Source organism: Morchella sextelata (genome assembly GCF_020137385.1).
Source record: "Morchella sextelata strain SCLS chromosome Unknown scls_19, whole genome shotgun sequence".
In the NCBI taxonomy this organism is placed as follows: Eukaryota; Fungi; Ascomycota; class Pezizomycetes; order Pezizales; family Morchellaceae; genus Morchella; species Morchella sextelata.
The window spans coordinates 1,319,644-1,337,703 of record NW_025408634.1 but is presented as its reverse complement, the minus strand read 5'-3'; the positions used below and the strand labels follow the sequence as shown (position 1 = coordinate 1,337,703).

Here is an 18,060-nt window from a genome sequence, read left to right as displayed (position 1 = left end):
CACCCACCCATTTTAAACTCCCTGCCGGTTAAACTTCCTAGTATTGTGCAATTACCACGAATGAGAATGTACCTACACACATAACTCTTGTTCCAGTAAAGAAGAAAAAAAAGAAGCCATCACCTCAGACATTCTCATTCTGCCTCTTCGGTAGAGTACCACGTGAACTTAGCCGCAACTTGGATAAATAGAGCCGCCTAAGGTTGCTTACTGCAAGGGGCAAATGCAACGTCTGGAACACCAATTAGGTGAATGGGGGGAGTAGTTTCGGAGTAGATAACATGGAATTGACACCCTGTGGATAAAGCGGGGAAAGGGAAGCTGAACTGTGGGGTTAGAGTTAACCTTGCCTCAGCCGAAATCAGATTTTGTGGAGTTGTGGGGTGTTTTGGTACGTACCGATGTGATTTAAGAACATCTAGCTAGTAAGCTTGTGGGGTGCATGCAAATTTAATTCAACGTTTAGTGATACGAATTCTGGACAAGGACGTAGGTGAGATAGCGAAAGGTGTTGGCCTGGTTGATAGATAAACTGTCGTCTTGTAAGCAGTTAATATATGTGGAAGAGTGGTTAGGTATGTACAATATTCTTGTATTGATGCAAATTGCAAAGTGGCCATCGAAGTTGCGGCAAGATTACTTGGTGTTGTGTATACTAGCTGATATCGACAAGTATCATACCAGACATACCCACCCTGTATTCCGCCACTGTAGCCGAATATCGGCAATGAAGGCACAAGAGCACAAGAGTCCCGAGTAGCGGAGAATTAGTGAGCATGACCTTTCAAAATATTCCAAAGCAGGGAAATGATGAAGGTGAGACCACCGACTAACGATATGTGAGCCGGAAAATTTGCCACAGATCCCCATCACATCTTGACTTCAGCCGGGAAAGAGCTCGAATTCTGCATGATATGATTGAAAGTCCAGGGTAAGGCATACATCAAGAAACCTAGCCCCAGGATACCATGCCTTATAGATGCGCCAGATGGTAGTTCAAAACAGTATTTAATGGCCTTCTACCCCCATCACTTGATCAGACACAGAGAGGCTCCAAAGCTTATTTCTCCACTTTACCTCTTCTTAGTCAACCTATCTTCCAATTTTCAAGATGGGAGCTGGCGGCGCAATTGCACCCACCTCCAATGTTCTCGGGGGCCACTCCTTTCCGCTGGTGACTTGGTACAAGGACCCTGGTCTACGTAAACTTTACGCGTTGCTTGCTACTGTTATTCTGGTCTCTGCTACCAATGGATTCGATGGGAGCATGATGAATGGATTGCAGACTGTTGTCAATTGGATGGAGTGTATGTTCTGCTAGCTCTATCATTGGCTGCCTGGTTAGCTGGTTGGCTATAACTAATTTATACTAATTGAAATGGGATCAATAGACTTCGAACCAACCCCATCTATGAGAGGACTTCTCAATGCAATTATGTCTGTGGGTTCGATATGTGCGATTCCCATCTCACCATGGCTAGCGGACTGGAGAGGTAGGAGAGTTGCCATTATTATTGGTGTGTTGGTTATGTTTGTCGGTGTGGCGCTTCAAAGCGCGAGTGTGGCGTTAGGGATGTTTATTTTCGCCAGGTTTTTGGTAGGCCACTCCCGTGTTTGCCCATTTCGATATATCATACGTGGTAATTAAACATCTGTGCTTCTAGATCGGTTTTGGAATTTCACTTGCACATGGTGCTGCTCCTCTTTTGGTAACTGAGCTTGCTCATATGCAGCACCGTGCTCGTATCACATCTCTCTACAACACTACCTGGTATCTTGGTTCGGTAGGTTTCCCAATCTCATACCAATCCCCATCTTGATAAATTTCCAATATCTAACTCTATCAGATTATCGCTGCCTGGACCACCTATGGTACTTTCCGTATCGACAACACCTGGTCCTGGCGTATTCCCAGCATTCTCCAAGCCGCCCCCGCCGCCGTAATGCTGACTTGCATCTGGGCCGTTCCCGAATCCCCACGTTGGCTCATTTCACGAGACCGCCATGATGAAGCCCTGGCGATCCTCGCCCGCTGCCATGCAAACGGTGATCTCAATGACGAGCTTGTCAAGTTCGAGTTCACCGAGATCAAGGAGACCATTGCTCTCGAGGCCGAGTTTGCGAAGCGTGGTCTCTCTGAACTGTGGTCGACCAAGGGGAACCGTCATAGGATGACAATTTGTATCTGCGCTGGACTGTTCTCGCAGCTGTCTGGTAACTCGCTGGTCTCGTATTATATCGGTGATATCTTAAAACAGGTGGGTATCGAGGATAGTGAGACACAGAACTTAATTAATGGTATCTTGATGATCTGGAATATGATCGTCGCTGGATCTATGGCGTTCGCTGTAGATAAGGCAGGTCGGAGGCCATTGTTTTTGGGGTCGACCTTTGGGATGATGATTACGTTCATTGCCTGGACCATTGCCTCGAAGTTTGCAGTTGAGCAGAAGAGTAGTGCTGCGGGGAGTGCAGTTGTGGCCATGATTTTTATTTATTACACTTGTTATAATATGGCTTGGTCTGGATTGTTGATTGGGTACACGGTCGAAATTCGTAAGTCACATTGATCCTGTCATTAGCCAGTATTGAGATAAGAGACTAACTTAATTACTTAGTTCCATATGAGATTCGTGCTAGAGGAATGGCAGTCATGTTCTTTTTCGTTAACTTGGCACTGTTTTTCAATAACTATGTCAACCCTGTAGCCCTCACCTCGATCAGCTGGAAGTACTACATTGTATACTGTTGCTGGCTGGCCGTCGAACTCACTGTCGTCTACTTCGTAAGCTCCCTCGACTGATCTGTTGCGATAAACGTTGCTAATCTTCTAATAGCTTTTTGTCGAAACCCGTTACACACCGCTTGAGGAGATTGCCAAATACTTTGATGGCGAAGAAGCCCGTGTTGGTGGAGATGCTGCCCCAGAGTACGCTAGGCACGCTCTTGGCGCGCTTGAGGAGAAGGGCGCCATTGAAAGAGTTACCAGCTCCTACTCACATCCTGAGAAGGTGTAACTTGTCAGTTGCACAAAAGATGAACTTTGTATCATGAATGCATGAATTTAATTTTGCTACCATTTAGTTAGTTTGGGCGGAGGCATCTGATTTGCTTTCTCCAGTTATGTTCAGAATAAATAAAGACTCAATCCAACTAAGCATGTGGGCCCATAACTAAGTCCAATCGTACTTTTCCAGGATGATGCCAGAAAACAAATTACCCACAATCTCACCATAGTAACATACTCTACCCGGGTACCTGGGTTGTGCAAGACATATTTGGTCCGGAGCCATGTTGCGTCCAATTAAACGAACCATAAACTATCACTCGATCAGCTGACATACTGACATCTGTCTCAGCCCCCAGTACCCCATCATCCGGCTAGCAACAGCTCACTGTGCATCTGAATCATTAACCCCATTTTCCTTTACAGAATCGAGCTGCTGATAGCTACTCATGTATAGCACTAGTAATAGCGCCACCTGTCGCTACTAACCCATTGACCCGACTCCCCACACGCACTAGGGCTTGTGATACTACCTATATCCTTGCGATAGTCGCAGGAGAAGATGATGATGAACAAGAAGTCGCTCTGATACGTTTCAGATATAATGTCCCTTGGTTTTGCGGCCTTTCTGCTTCCATTCGCAGATCACAGCGGGCCAAGGGAGCACGACTCTAAAGTGCTTCCTTCAATTTATGCTGCAGCCTTGAATCTAATACATTCGGCCCTCTTATTAGATGGGCTTTAGGTAGGTTCTGTATGTGGGCCAGTATCCCTCTTGCTGATTGATTGAGCCAGTCAGCCCATCAAGCTCTTATTATGAACACGTCTATGATTTTTCTTCGAAAAGGGGGCGGGGGTGGGGGGTTCCAATACATACACATACATACATACATACGCAATAGATATTCGCCTTTGAATAAATAGGAAACGACCGGGAATTCCATTCGGTATATATCTAGTCCTGTACAACAATAGATTGTTGTCGCCGTCGCCGCCCAAATATATCCCCTCGGAGCGTTTCACCTCTTTGATTCCTTCCCCTTCCCGCGATCAAGTTTTGTAATCAGCTTCGCAGCATCGATCGGTGATTTATTCAGTGTTTTTTTTTCGGTTAGAATATATGTAAATTGCTGATATGCGTCGGCGACCTTTGCATGCAACCTCCCGATATCCAGTATCGTTCGTCTACTATAGGTTCCACGGCCACGATGGTACGAGTGTCTGGGAACTCGCACAACTTCGCACACAGCCTCGGCAGATACTTTTTTGGGAGTAGTTACTAAGTTAACTGTAACTTGTTGACAGGTGTCTATATCTTTCCTCGCATGTTATCACCTAAAAGATAGATTGAATATTTTCCATCAACGAAGTCGCCGTACTTACATATAAGACCACGGATTGTTACTGTAGCATGTATGTAAGCAAAGCAAATCGGAGTATATCGGTAAGCCCATCTGTCAATGATGGGAAATGCTAGAAAGCAATGACTGCTTCCGCACATCGCATCGATAATATCAATGTTTCTCCCCACATGAGTACTGCAGTATATAGTTGCAGTACATACTTTAGTGTGGCCTCTTCATGAATTCAATCAGGCACATCAAGCCCAATGAAGACTGCCATGCTTCCATGGTAACACAAGATACCACCCACCAGCCAATAACAACGTATCCGGAATCTTTTCGGGAAAAAAAGAGACCAAAACAAGGGCCGTACTTGTGGTGTCACAGCAAAAACCCGAGGTGAAACAAATGGTTTCGGAAATGCGAAGAATAAGCTTTCGCTGTTGTCGTGGGCCAGCTGCACCGTATCATCTCCCAGGATCGCCAGGGAGAAAAGGGATACATGAGCCGACCGCGGGGAGCCGCAGTGCAGCCCTAAGTACCGATAAGAGTTTAGACGAATTAGAGTTAGAGTATTATCCCGAGAGATCTGACCACAACCTCACTCTCCTCAATCCCCCAACGGCGGCACGGGTTTATCTCGATCCCGCACCTAGCCTGGCAACATGCTCCCTTTTCTGCGAGTACTTATTTGATAACGTACCGGAAGCAGTTGTCCGCCGAACTTTACGTACTGCTCTCATTAGGGCAATATCGGAACAATAAGCGTCCCCCAGCCTCGCCGAAATGTTCATCCCATCAGTTGGTTTATATCCTTCCCCACTCACCGGTCGAGCGCAGCGGCATATCAATCAATATGAGTCTGTCTTAATATTATCCTCAAGCTGCGTGCGATCATAGAGTGCCTCCTCTATCATTATGTCTCAATCCCCCATATATATTGCTTTCATGAATTGGTCGATTGCCCTAATTGCTTCCGGTACCTGAGAATCATTTAATTTTGGGCCAGAGCCTAGATTTTGAGTAAATTAGTATGTATACCTACATAAATACTTGATTTGCGTCATTTTCGCTTACCGATGAATAGGACGTACCTCTGATGTTTCAACTAGTTCCCCTCTTGAAAGTTCTTTCCTTCCCCATGCACGGGGCCACTGTCGATTGAGTCTCATTATAATGTTAGGGCCAACTTTCAGTCTTCATTCCTCAGCATAGCTCGCCGGTGATCAAGAAAACCATTATCAGTTGCCCTTGAACCCCCCCCCCCCCCCCCACCCCTCCCCCGCACGGATACACCACTCCAGGTGAAACTAGAATATCGGTCAAGTCATAAAATCACTCCTCAAGATCTTCAATCCACTCCTCGGTCTTGTAACACAAAACGAAGCTGGTTTTGACTATCACATGCTGAAATCGGATAGACGTGCTCTTTCGTGAGTGATTAAATTCCACATAGAAGCTGTTATTCAAACCGAATGGCCGTTCTATTGTGAATAGTATGAGCGTTGCAGTATATTCCGCTTTTACCGCGTGGCTGCTGTTCCCGAAAGTAAAACCGATACGAAACAGGCTCCTGGGCTATTATGGACGTTCATGTTTCTCGGGGGGGAGATTTGAGGGACTTGTTTGATGTTCTCGGAAGGATGATGATGATAATTCCATTGATGTAATAGCGCTCTGACGTTGCTCTCTATAAGCGTGAACGTCTCATGATTCGAATATGTCTTAGGCACATGTGGGGAGGTAGGGATCTGCGCTCCCCTCGTGGTGTCTTCCAAAGGTTATTTCGACGTTGCTAGCGTGCTCATCAAACCTGATGAAGTGACGTCTAGATCCCTAGGCTGAACTTAGCCGTGCTAGTTGTTTTTTCTAGTTCCTTTTCGAATAAAAAGCCCAACCACGTGGCCGAGTGCTAGTTCGTGACCTGAAATTCAATTTGGCACCCCCGGCCCGGAAACTTCCGGTGTGGCGCCGAGGCCGCGGAGCTATTTGTGGTAACAAACGCCAACTACATCATTTATTATCTGCTTGCAGATCATTGACAGCTCGACCACTGATGTTTCGTTTCGTTGAATCCGGTTTTGTTTGCAGAAGTGTCGTTCAGGTTTACTAATGACAAGTCGATGGTTTATTGGTAAACAAATTTACTTGGAGTTTCTACCGCATCGAGTGTTAGACAGTCGATCATGATCACATCGATATCAAGGCAATAATGGACGTGGCAATGATCGGTTTTGAATAAGGTTGTCATTAGAAAACTCTCAGATTATATCAAGTGATAAGCTAACTAACTACCAAGCGCTCCAAAATTCAAATGTAGATGCAAAGGGAAATAAAATAAAAAAAATAAAAAAAACCAATAAAAACAAAAACACCCGCTATCCATCCGCCAATGCATCATAAAGTCATAAATTCGTATATGGTAGTCTGGGTATCAATAGAGGGTATCGTTGAGTACACAAGAAGAAAAGAGTAACACAAAATTAAAAAATCGCTCCTTTCTAAACACCCTAGTAGGAAAAGAAATAAAACCAGACCCTAACCTTTCCTCGTGTTCCCGTGGCCAGAAACTAAGGATCGAATGAGAAATATAAACGAGTGACAGTATCAAACCAAAATAAGACTACACGCCAGGTGCATGAATGTATCCAAAACCCAAAAACCCAAAATCAAACTCTAAAACTCCAGTCCTAGCAACTCCCAAATTGTTAACCCCTAATACTTGACAACCACACTTCCATTAACAGTGCCGCAGACCGTACTCGTATCCGACTTTTCTGACTTTGTCGAGGACACATCCGAATCCGAATCCGACTCCAGTAGCGGCTCACTGCTATCCCGTCCATAGAAGAACTTTTCATTGCATCTATGGTAGGCAGCTCCTCTCGAAGACACATACGAGGCTCTCCCCGGTCCACCCGAAGCCATCGTATTCCGGTGCTGGGCTCGGATGTACGGCGGTTGAGAAACCGATGCACGGCGCTGGGAGTTGATTACGTGATGCTTCTCATCCGTTGTAATGACGATGCGTGCGGGGACGGAGTAATCGATTTCGGAGGTGGACTTGGAAGACTTGTGGAGTTGAACGAGACACATATTGAGATATTTGTAATTAGAGTGGGTTGGGCTTGCTTAGTTTTTGTTTGAGGAAATGAAGCTTTGGAGTAGTTGTGCTTTGTTTGATGATGAACCGCTAGGGTGTGTGATGTTTGATAGATGTTTGGATTGTAGTGAGTGTATGTATGTATGGGAGCAGAAGGCTGTAAGATCGGGGAGGTGAAGTTGCTTTATAGATCGATTGTGGGAAGTGAAGGGTATATGAAGGTAACGTAACGGGGACAGCGTCCGAGTAAGTGTGCTGAAAAGCTGATTGGAAGGCCGAGAGAAAAAAAGAAAAAAAGAAATGTAAACAAATGATAAGAATGTAAATAAGTAAATAAGGGCACAGCCTAAGAAGAATAGTATGTCAGCTAAGGCACACTTGAAAGCGAAGCAGGAAACACTAGACTACTCATGCAGCAGAAACCATTCATCGAATAATATCCATACTGCAGCGGAGCAGGGAGAGAGGGTGGGGACAACAAACCCAGAAATGAAAAAGAGAGAAAGAAAAAGGAAAAGGAAGGAAGGACGTATCAAAGAAGATAGATTTTGTTTATGGATGTCGAGTGGAAAAGAAGCAGGAATGGGTGGCTTTTTAAACCTGCAAACTGCTAGCAGTGCCGGATGCATCGATAGTTGGATGTTAATACCCTGGCAATAGTGGAAGTAGATTCTATTCGCTACCAAAGCATCCTGCGACACGGATGTGCAGTAAATCGTGTCAGACATTTACTGCTTGGTGTACGTATGGGTGCCTACCCCACAGTGGGATTGGTGCTGGGTGTGGCGTAGTCCCAAATGAGTTTAATTTTTGGCAGAACCAAATAAACGAGCCCAGGTAAGGTGGAGGTGTTACAGCACGCGCGCGAAAACGGAGCCGCCCACCCCAAACGAGGTCTTTCCACTCGAGAGTGAGGACCCAATACCAAGCTACCTACGTAAATTACCAGCGAGATGAGCAAAAAATTGTGGGAATAATTCATCTTGAGTAACTCGATGCGCGTGGCGAACTCAATTAAGTGAAGCCTTATCCCAGAGCCTCACGAGAGGCTGTGCTCGCGCACCAACTTGTAACATCAATACATATGCGTCAGCAATCGTGAGAACGTCTCTAAGCTCAAGGGGCACTGTTGGTGTTGGTATGTAGGTACAGAGTACAGAGGTACAAGTATGTAGTCTAGTCCTCTTTGAAAAACTTATCCAAACGGTCACCTCATAGGCGAATATCCCCCCACCGATATCTCTGGCTTGTAATGACCATAGCCTACATGTAGATAGCACCCGAAAAAATCACGATAAGCTGGCTGTAAGATTAGAGGGAAAAATCCTAAAATCTATAAAAGGAATACACTAAATTCGGTGCCTGCAAGAGTAAAAGTACATCTTCCACCGATTCGACGTCGACGCATGCAAGCTCATCGCTTCCATTCCTACCACGTTTATTTCTAGCCTGCAAAAATTAAATAGGCTACTGCATAGTCAATGATCTCTCCCGAGCAATGTCTCGCCTATAAAAGACGAAAGCTAAAGGTCAGGGGGCTCTGAAACATCTTTCCGGTATATGCAGGCCAGCGCTGGAGAGCTTATTGGGTAAAAGTCGATATTTGACGTTTCCACTGGCGGGCATTTACCATTGATTAATTTATTTCAATCTTATCGATTGATAGCGGATACGTTGGTGGTGCGTTTTTTTCTCTCTTCCCGTCTGTCTGTGTAACGCGCTTGCCAAAAAGTGAAAGTACACCTTCTCAACAAAAGTTTTCTGCCTGCTTATCCCTTCGTCTGGCAAAAAATGCTGACCCCCTTAGAAAAGCAAATTCTTCTGTGGCTTTACTAACAGATCTTGTTATCTCTCTTATCAAATAATAGATCTCCCATACAAATTTCATTCCTCTATTATAGGGTGGTCAGCATTGCGATTCAACACAATCCGGGGTTTGACAGCTGCTGCAGTAAGAAGTTTGTTTTTTCTGAGAGGTCCAAACCACAAGTGGTACCTACTCTCTTGCTTGATCAATTGAAGCGTGCTTGTGTCTTCCGCGACCGCCGACCGCGCTTGTGAAACTTGGTTGATAACCGTGCCACACTGAAATTGTAGCATAGCTACTGAAGCAAATAAACTCTTGAATTTCAACGCGCGCTTGTTTGAGACAAAGTCATAGCCGTTAATTAACCCGGAGATCTCTCCATATTCTTGTTTCAACCCCATCCTTTCTGTTTGTTGGTTTTAGTCCCAAAGACGGAAACAATCCGGCATCTGGAATCTTCGTGAGACTAGCACTGGGAGCATGAATGGAATACGTTGGGACCAACAAAATATCTATGTACCTTGTGATTCCGGCCCAATTATTTGTTGACACCGTAAGTTTGAAAATAGGATGTAGCCAGTGTACCCCTTGAAGGTGCAAACCATCTAGAAAGATCTAGGTAGCGCTCATGTATGTACACCAGATTGAAATTCGCAAGTAAGTAAACTTCAGCTCAGTTGTGTTCAGGATCATACCCTCAGAGGTACCCTGGGGTACATGTAGTTAGTTAGCCAGCCGGTTGCGCACAGGGGTGGTCTTGGCAAGATCCTAGTGGCTACAAAATCTCACCTTCCACGTTGCGCTGTTTCTCCCCCCCAGGAAATATGAGATCCAGACCACTTCAGAAGGATGCGCATTGCGCGCCACAGGGGAAAAATTATAATCAAAGAAATCTATTAGCTGCTATTGTTTACGGGAATCGGATCACACCCCCGCCCACGTTTTGCGCGTCCCCCAGGTTAAAAAGATGATGTGGCTATCACTACCATATCACACTCTATCCTACCCGACATGTAGCGATCAGTATGTGTGTACATAAGTAGTAGGTACGCGCCCAGTATGAAAACAGGAGGAGAGAATGAAAAAAATGAAGAAAACGCATCTGCTGGCAGATTTACTGCTACAGTGCGTCTCTAGGCAACATAATCAGTCATGATCGGTCCTTCGCGCAATAATTATCGAGTCACCTACTTTGCATCAAGCTACGTGTAATATCAATGACACTAGGCCGGTAACTGCAGAAAAATTCCCCGAGGCTGTTAACCGAGTCGCCGTCGGTAGACATCACGGGAGATGACGCAGAATCTATCGTCGAGAGGCCCAACCAGATGCGAGTGTATTTGTTCAATGAACTGCCGTATGGTGCTGTTTGAAACACTGGCTTGGCCAGACCCGGCTGGAATTCCTATACGAACTCTGAGCTCTTATGTATGTAGAAACTGCAGCATGAATTGATTGAAAGTGAGGATCATCCATGAACTTATGACCTGGTGCATGCACTGCAGATGATTGATTACGTTAGTTATCTCATGACAGATTTATTTTTGGTCCTTACAAAGAATTCAAATGCGGGTCGAAGCAAGTAAGCAATTTGGTGAAGCCCGGACGACGAATCGCTAGATCCCCCTATCAGCGTGAATTAAGGTTTTCATTCGTCGGCCGATGCTGAAAAGGCATCCAAGATAGGCAAAATCGAAACACTTGATTGTAAACCCCGCAATCTCCCCAGATTTGCCTGAATGAGTTGACCACAGCTAAAACATGTTGGTGAATCATATACCATCACTCGATGATAATATGCACTTTCTTCTAGATCTCCACGCCATCAGATTGTGATAAATCGCTCAAGAAGTATGCTTGACTATTAAGCTAACCAACGCTTAATACCAATTGAGTAATTGATGCATGAACTAACGAAAACCTACCCTCAATTGGTTCTGTATTACCTTGAGTCTGTGGATTATGCACTTGGTCAGACCCTGGCTTTACCGTTGATGATCACGAGTCAGTGAAACGTCACCACGTCTGTGATTCTACACTAGTAGTAGGACTACTCTCCTGTCAAACAGGAATCGTGTGACCCTATGTATCACCTCCTCGGTGAGATAAATCTGAAGAATGTACTAACAAAACGTCAACAGCTGAATATTACTTCTTTCCGAGTCACAGTTTCTCACTCTCCTTGTGGCGTGCTCACGTCAAACAAAATAGGCAACCCTTCCCCGCGTACTTTTCACCGACCTTTGGTCTCAGCCCCGTGGCGGGAAAGGTTGCTGTTTCACCCGAGTCTCATGTTACAGTCTCAGGTTATAGTTACGGCTTGGCACAACTTGCGCCACAGCTGCATCCCATTCCAATGTTCAGTATTAGTTACAGGTCATACACTCAACCACGCATTCATTTGCACTTGCGGATAGAAAGGGAGGGCAGAATCTCCTTACTAGCTTGGAGGTTTCATTTAATCGCTCAGCTCAGCTACCAAATTTGCAAGTGCACGATAGACGTTCATGGAGCACATTAGAAAGAGGGATATCGGAACACTTGGAGAGCGGGGTACACATATCTTTCTGTCTATCTGCTAGTATAGCTGCAGAAGTACATATATGATTATTTTCAGCTGTCTATTAATACTGCAATGGAGTTTTTATGTCAATCACCGAGTGAGGAGGTGGTGTACGAACGCGGATTGGGATTTCCCCGCAACTAGATCTGCTGGAGGAGACGAGATCTACTGTACGTGCAGGCCTCAGTCAACGCTTCCAAACCCTCGGGTCGGTCCAGACCAGGCTTTCATGGGTTGACCAAGCCAGCGTTACGGCCTCACTATCGTGAGTTGATCCAGGCGAGCGACACTCGACCCAGTCGAGCCTATTGGAGATACTAAACTCAGTGAGCTCCTCGAACGATAAAAAGTACATACTGATAACATTCCAGGGGAAAGTCATGTATCCGTTCTGCAACAAGACAGTGATGTAACACATTCTGCACCTGACATGAAATAAACCCCCCATTTCTCTCGACCCAAGGTACCTCCTCGCCACGAATAACAAGAGCCGAGACCAGATGGACTCCGAGATCCGGAGTCTGTAACAGTTTGCGCTTGGGCCCCTAGGTGTTCACCGCGCTGTTATGGGACTTCTCGTTCAATGCCCGCCTCTGCTGGTGGATTCCCATTGAAGGATGATCAGGTGTGTTGATGATGAGAGAAAGATGAATTAGGAGAAGGAAGTAAAAGGGACCTTCTTCTGTGGCTCATACTGGCTATGTACTTCTTGACACAGTTCCCCCCGGCTAGCGATACCGCCAAAAGGCAACTTAGTTCCCCACTAGCCTCCCGCAGCTGACACTGGATCCGGCGAGCGGTACAAGTTCCTGTTGTTTGAAACTGATTTGGCGAATCAACTTTGTTTCCACACAACTTCACGATGAACTCTGAGAGATAGCTTGGCCCTCACATGACCTTTCAAAATCTTGAAGGGGGGACATGTTGACAGCAGTTTCGAAATAGACTGCATTGTTAATTGCATCGGTATTGATTTGTTACCACAGTACATATAGCAAGAGCTTGCAGTTACGATTACGTCAATTCAACAGTTATGGATGGCTTCCGGAGAACGGTATAATTCTTGCAGTACTAACGCGCGCCAATAACCACTTGGTTAATTCCAAATATTAGGAATTCGGGCGGTGGGCGCACTGATTTATTGGACACTTTCTGAGGGAGGGGATCTGCTGCTTCGTGGCTAGAAGTAGCTGCTATGACCTGGAAGGTGAATATTTGAATTGAGCCCGCCCCCAACTGAGAACTGTATTTGTTCAAGTCCTCTCCTTGTTTTTCTACTCCGCACTTGGAGGAGCCCAGGAACTAACTTTCATGTACAGAAAGATGTCCTCCCTACTCATCCGAATACGTTAATAATATACCCCTCTTGATCGGCCGTGGATGGATCACGATTGGTCGACATTCGGTGAGAAGACTTGCTCAAGTGCGGAAACCAATTACAATATTATTGTTTTTCCTTTTTTGTATTATCTGTCCGGATAATGCGGTTGAAAGTATTGTTGTTCAATTCTTTGTCGCCATTGCAAATGTTTCACACTGTTTTCGTACAGTACTTTAGTAGGCTGTGGACCATCTCTAATAAAGACATTTGCAAATGCATACACCAATATCTACCCCGCGTAACAATGCTTACCAGTAGAAACACGACAAGCGGAGCAGCTACTAAGTCGGGTGGCGATTACTAGGGATCAAACCTGCCGTGTCTCCGGCTCCTAGCTGTGTCAAACCCCAACCCTACCGCTCGATGTTTTGAAATTGAGGCTGTTGACAGAAGGAACTTCAGACAGGGAACCTATCAGAGTTGGCTTCCAAACTTTATCAAAACACTGTCATACCGCTCCTGGCACCACGTCGCCTGTTTTTTTCAATTGTTCACGTATTTGTTCGCGCTCATTAGATTAAAGCTGGCGGCTTCATCCGTACGCGTAGGAAATGCCCCCAAGGCAGGTTGGATGACGGGCATCGCCTGCTTCTTCTCCACCCAACTGCACTAGATGGTAGGCCTGGAGAAAGGGAAAACTATAGCGATTCGTCGGCCAAGAATACACACATACGTATACTTGTTGAAAACATAGACTTTTTAGTTTATCGATAGATAGCGGATGTAGATCTAGAGGTAACTGAAACCCAAATAATTTATAGTATTCGACCCAACAACACCCCGCTAACAATGCTCTAGTCTATTCAGGAATCCGGTCCATTCTTCAACTGAATTGTCCACCCGGCTGGGAAAACTATCGATCGCTATTCCTCTGTACATGTGGAAATCGGGATTGAGTATGTATCTTTGTTCCACTTGCAGCCTGTTTGTCCCTGGATCCATGGAATCCGGAGAACCAGAGTAGATATACTCAAATTATTGAATTTTGCCTATGCAGTATTCCACAAATATATTAAGGGAGTCTTGAGGCCGCCTAGGGTACATACTTTGTTAGATTCCGAGCTCGTAATACATGAGGAGACTGTTCATTGAGTATCCTATGGGATCGGTGTTGGTGTCGATCGATGTTGGTGTCAATGATAGATATTCATTCCTTCTGCGCGTGAAAGAACCACCGTTCTCCTAAATGGCTTGAGAAGTATGTATACGCATGATAGTCCGGTGTACAAATGATGTTCCTGAGATCCAGATGACAATACCCTGAGGGGTATTCCTGGATGGACTAAAGCACACACACCATGCGAATATAGTGCATAATTTGCATGTTGCGCCCCTAAGATATATGTGGTTAAATCCAGGCCACGTGGTCAGATTAGCCCTCTCAGATGGGGCTGCGCTTTGAAGAAACCTAGCTGCAAGGCTGATCATATTTTGAGGAGACCTTTCCGATAGCCTTTAATCTATGAGCCATTGTAACTCCGAGATCGGAGATAGATTCTTAACTAGTGGATCCTGATATTTGGTAGACAGTATCTCCCAGCCAGAGAATTAAATGGCTTAAGTAATTTTGAAGAGCGCTTGAATTATGAGTAAATTGGCCAATATTTACCGGGGCACTGAGGACCTCATGTAGTTTGTAGTAAATATCTAGCTGGCGGATACGATGTGCGTAGTCGCTGGCGAAGAGAATTCAAAAGTACATGTGCTTATTTAGAGGAAAGCCTACAGGTTGCACCTTCTATTTCTCGGCGCCCAAACTCCTCCTGTTGCCTTATCGGAGGTCAATAGATCAGCCAATATATATATGTAACACCGGCGCTGACGCGAATATGTATAAGTACATGTATTACCACGCAAGGCTGCGGCTAGGCATTCGCCGTTTCCCTTGGCAATGATCAATAAGGCCATTTTCCACAACATCAGGAAGAAGATTTCTAAACCGAGAGATTCGCTGCCCACAGAAACTACCGCGGCTGGGCAATCGCGGTGCACAGTGAATATGCAGAGCGATCAAACAACTGGATGACGTCAATGATTTATGATTTGGAATGCTCGTGATTCCAGGTTACGAGTGATATTTCAGGATCCAATTAATTTAAATATCCAGATTCCGTACTTTCATGAAAGTCCCCAAGACCAACGAACACCACAATCCTCATCTCAGCAGCATGCGCAGTACCGAGACTTTACACACAACCGTATTCTCCCTAATATAATCAATCTGTGAACTACGATCAACTAGGCTCAAGGAATCCACGATGAGCAAAAATACAATATATGCCCCGTCTCGACTTGCTTTAGTTTTCACTGACCGAGTCGTTGAAGCTCAAGATCGGGCAAGCTTACAAGTACTCTCGCCAAGGTGTACTAAGGGGGATAGGACCATCCTTGAAATGAACGGTGATAGTGGGGCTTGGCTGTATCAAACTGAATTCCTTCAGAAAGAACGCCAAGCCATTAATACAGCTCCTCGAAACCCGCTACACTTGGTAGAGCATGTTAACAAACGTCACCGCAATACCTGAAATTCTAATGCAATAACCATCATTCCGCTGTCAGTCAGCTTGTAGCTTTACAGCAAATACAGAGACCCACCACCAAGGGCCGGCGACATTACCCAAGCCAAGCGCCAGCCTAACCACATCTAGCCACATCAAGCCCAAAGGTTCACCAGGGGGGCCCAGTAGCGCAGATAGGACCCACGACAAAGATTGAAATTAACCCCCATCACGCTTGCTACCATGCCTCGCTAGCTCAATCGGTAGAGCGTGAGACTCTTAATCTCAAGGTTGCGGGTTCGACCCCCGCGTGGGGCTTTAACTATGTCTGTGGTTCAAGTCTACGTTGCTTTTTGAATTTCTTTTTGTTGAGCAGGAGCGCTGGGTAGATGCTGTGATGTCTAGGTTGAAGTCTGTTCCTGACTAGTTTCCACGGGTAACGGGGGCTGGCTGGCGGTGGGATAGCTAGGGTTATGGAATAAGTTAAAGCACCGTTTTGCTGTTACCGTTTTGAGGTTCTAAGTAATTGTAGCATTGACGGATGCGGAAGGGTTTTGTAGCCAGGCTAATACTCCATTACCCATGTACCACGAAAGTATTTAAATCAACTACATGTAATTTGACAAGTGTAGAAATAATCACTGCTAGTATCAATTGATGGGCTGGTCCAGGTATAGGTATGGCTTTGTTTCTTATGGAGGTCAAGCTACATGTAGCCAGGTGGTAGATCTATTATCGATTTGTGGCAAGCTGACGTTCGTTAGTTAAGGTGTACACGCGTGGCTCTAAGCTTCTAACTTATCTGTACTTTTGTCTTTGGGCCATCTGTTCTCTACGCCTGTTGTCCACGTATAAAGAGGAGCCCTTAATTCCCTCCCTCTTCCTTTTTATTTCAGTCACCAGTTCTTACACACAACAGACCCTCGCCCATCAGTTCTAGCTCTCCTTCTCTGAAGCTAGATCATCTCAACCAACAAGATTCACCTGAGATAAAAAGTACGTGATAATATTATCATGGGCATCAGAATCTAATTATGTATGGTAAGTTATGTACCCGTCCGCATCCCCAAACATCTACATCGCCAAAGAAGAAGAAAAAGGCTAATCCCATCAAGCCATAACACCCCAAGAATCAAAAAACACCCTCCCCTCGAAAAAAGCACCGCCGCCTCTAAGCCTTCGCCACCGGGGGCAACACATTCTTCTTGTAGTACTCCTCCGCCCTTATGTTCCCCCTCGTGGAGTACTCACACGCCACGAACCATCGGCCGTCGCAGAGCTTGCGCGCACACCCAACCCGCTGCGTTCCCACCCACACAATCTGCGTAAAGTGGCCCATGCGGCTATTGTACGACGGGTGCTCGTACTCGGCCGGCGTGTAGGACGCGCGCTCGGCCTCGCCCCATGCGTAGCAGGTGTCGCGGACGGTCGGGTAGCCGAGTGCTATGTTTTCGCCGTAGGGACCGCCGTTGCGCGCTGCGTACTGGGGGATTGTTATTATGGGTTTTTTGAGGGGTGGATTTGGGAGAATGGTTGGTACGGCATTAATTGGGGCAGGGTTAGGGTATCGTATGGTAGGGTAGGGGCTTGAACAGAGATATATAAAAACATCGGATCATCACTAAACTTACCGAATGCTCATAAACACACGTATTCGTCAACTCAGCCGCCGTGCGTGCCAGCTCCGGATCCCAGACAAGCTGTCCGGCGGTGTGCTCGCCGCGGAGGTGGTTGTGGTGAACGAGCAATTCGGACTGGAACTTTGCGTCGTCGGTGAAGGAGGGATCTGCGGCGTCTGCGCGGGGGAGGATGCTAGTTACTGGATTCTCCTTTAGAGGAGAGAGGACGTAGTTGTCACCCGGTGCGGGGGTAGGGGCCGCGAGGGCCAGAGGTAGGGCGAGGATAGTGGCGAGGAGTGGGTGGAACTGCATATTGATGGGTGGTTTGGGGTATTTTTGGGTGAGGGAGTGAAGGAGTGTACTGGGTGAGTAGAAGTAATAAGAGATTCACAGTAATGACAGTGGTGGTGGTGAGAAGATCTACAGAAGAAGAAGGGCGGGAAGGAGAGTGAAAACGAGGAGGTCGGGGGGTTATATACTCATAACTCCCCATGGTATGTAGACTCCCTATATATAACCACCACCTAGAGTACTGATCTGCTAACTAGATCTACCTACGTGTAGTGTCTGTGCTCCCCAAGAACCTCAACTAGCCAGCTAAGGCCCCTTAGAGTTAACTCCCCGCACCAACAATAGAGGCCAAATTACGCACTGTCGTTCGCAATTTTGTTTCTTGATGTGCGGCGGCGATGTGATGGCCCATGCTTTCATGTCAGAACGATGATTTCCGCGCTGGAAC

At 46.0% G+C, this 18,060-nt stretch overlaps 5 protein-coding genes across 5 annotated transcripts; 1 reads left to right on the top strand and 4 right to left on the bottom strand.

The window, feature by feature from the left end:
• Positions 1-72: 72 nt before the first annotated feature.
• H6S33_005236 (uncharacterized protein) lies at positions 73-620 on the bottom strand (the record flags this gene model as incomplete). Its single annotated transcript, XM_044836601.1, has 5 exons — positions 73-143; positions 212-321; positions 400-418; positions 473-532; positions 584-620. 5 exons carry the CDS (start codon positions 618-620, stop codon positions 73-75), a joined length of 297 nt encoding a protein of 98 aa, XP_044690449.1.
• A 491-nt stretch (positions 621-1,111) lies between these two features.
• Positions 1,112-3,017, top strand: H6S33_005235 (uncharacterized protein; the record flags this gene model as incomplete). Its single annotated transcript, XM_044836600.1, has 6 exons — positions 1,112-1,307; positions 1,392-1,597; positions 1,665-1,784; positions 1,848-2,556; positions 2,619-2,785; positions 2,838-3,017. The coding sequence occupies 6 exons, from the start codon at positions 1,112-1,114 to the stop codon at positions 3,015-3,017; spliced, it is 1,578 nt and encodes a 525-aa protein (XP_044690448.1).
• Positions 3,018-3,748: 731 nt separating this feature from the next.
• H6S33_005234 (uncharacterized protein) lies at positions 3,749-4,508 on the bottom strand (the record flags this gene model as incomplete). The annotated part of the gene is made up of 4 exons (XM_044836598.1): positions 3,749-3,785; positions 3,885-3,968; positions 4,031-4,316; positions 4,391-4,508. 4 exons carry the CDS (start codon positions 4,506-4,508, stop codon positions 3,749-3,751), a joined length of 525 nt encoding a protein of 174 aa, XP_044690447.1.
• A 2,557-nt stretch (positions 4,509-7,065) lies between these two features.
• Positions 7,066-7,446, bottom strand: H6S33_005233 (uncharacterized protein; the record flags this gene model as incomplete). Its single annotated transcript, XM_044836597.1, has 1 exon — positions 7,066-7,446. One exon carries the CDS (start codon positions 7,444-7,446, stop codon positions 7,066-7,068), a length of 381 nt encoding a protein of 126 aa, XP_044690446.1.
• Positions 7,447-16,873: 9,427 nt separating this feature from the next.
• On the bottom strand, positions 16,874-17,633 carry H6S33_005232 (uncharacterized protein; the record flags this gene model as incomplete). The annotated part of the gene is made up of 2 exons (XM_044836596.1): positions 16,874-17,185; positions 17,334-17,633. The coding sequence occupies 2 exons, from the start codon at positions 17,631-17,633 to the stop codon at positions 16,874-16,876; spliced, it is 612 nt and encodes a 203-aa protein (XP_044690445.1).
• Positions 17,634-18,060: the final 427 nt, after the last annotated feature.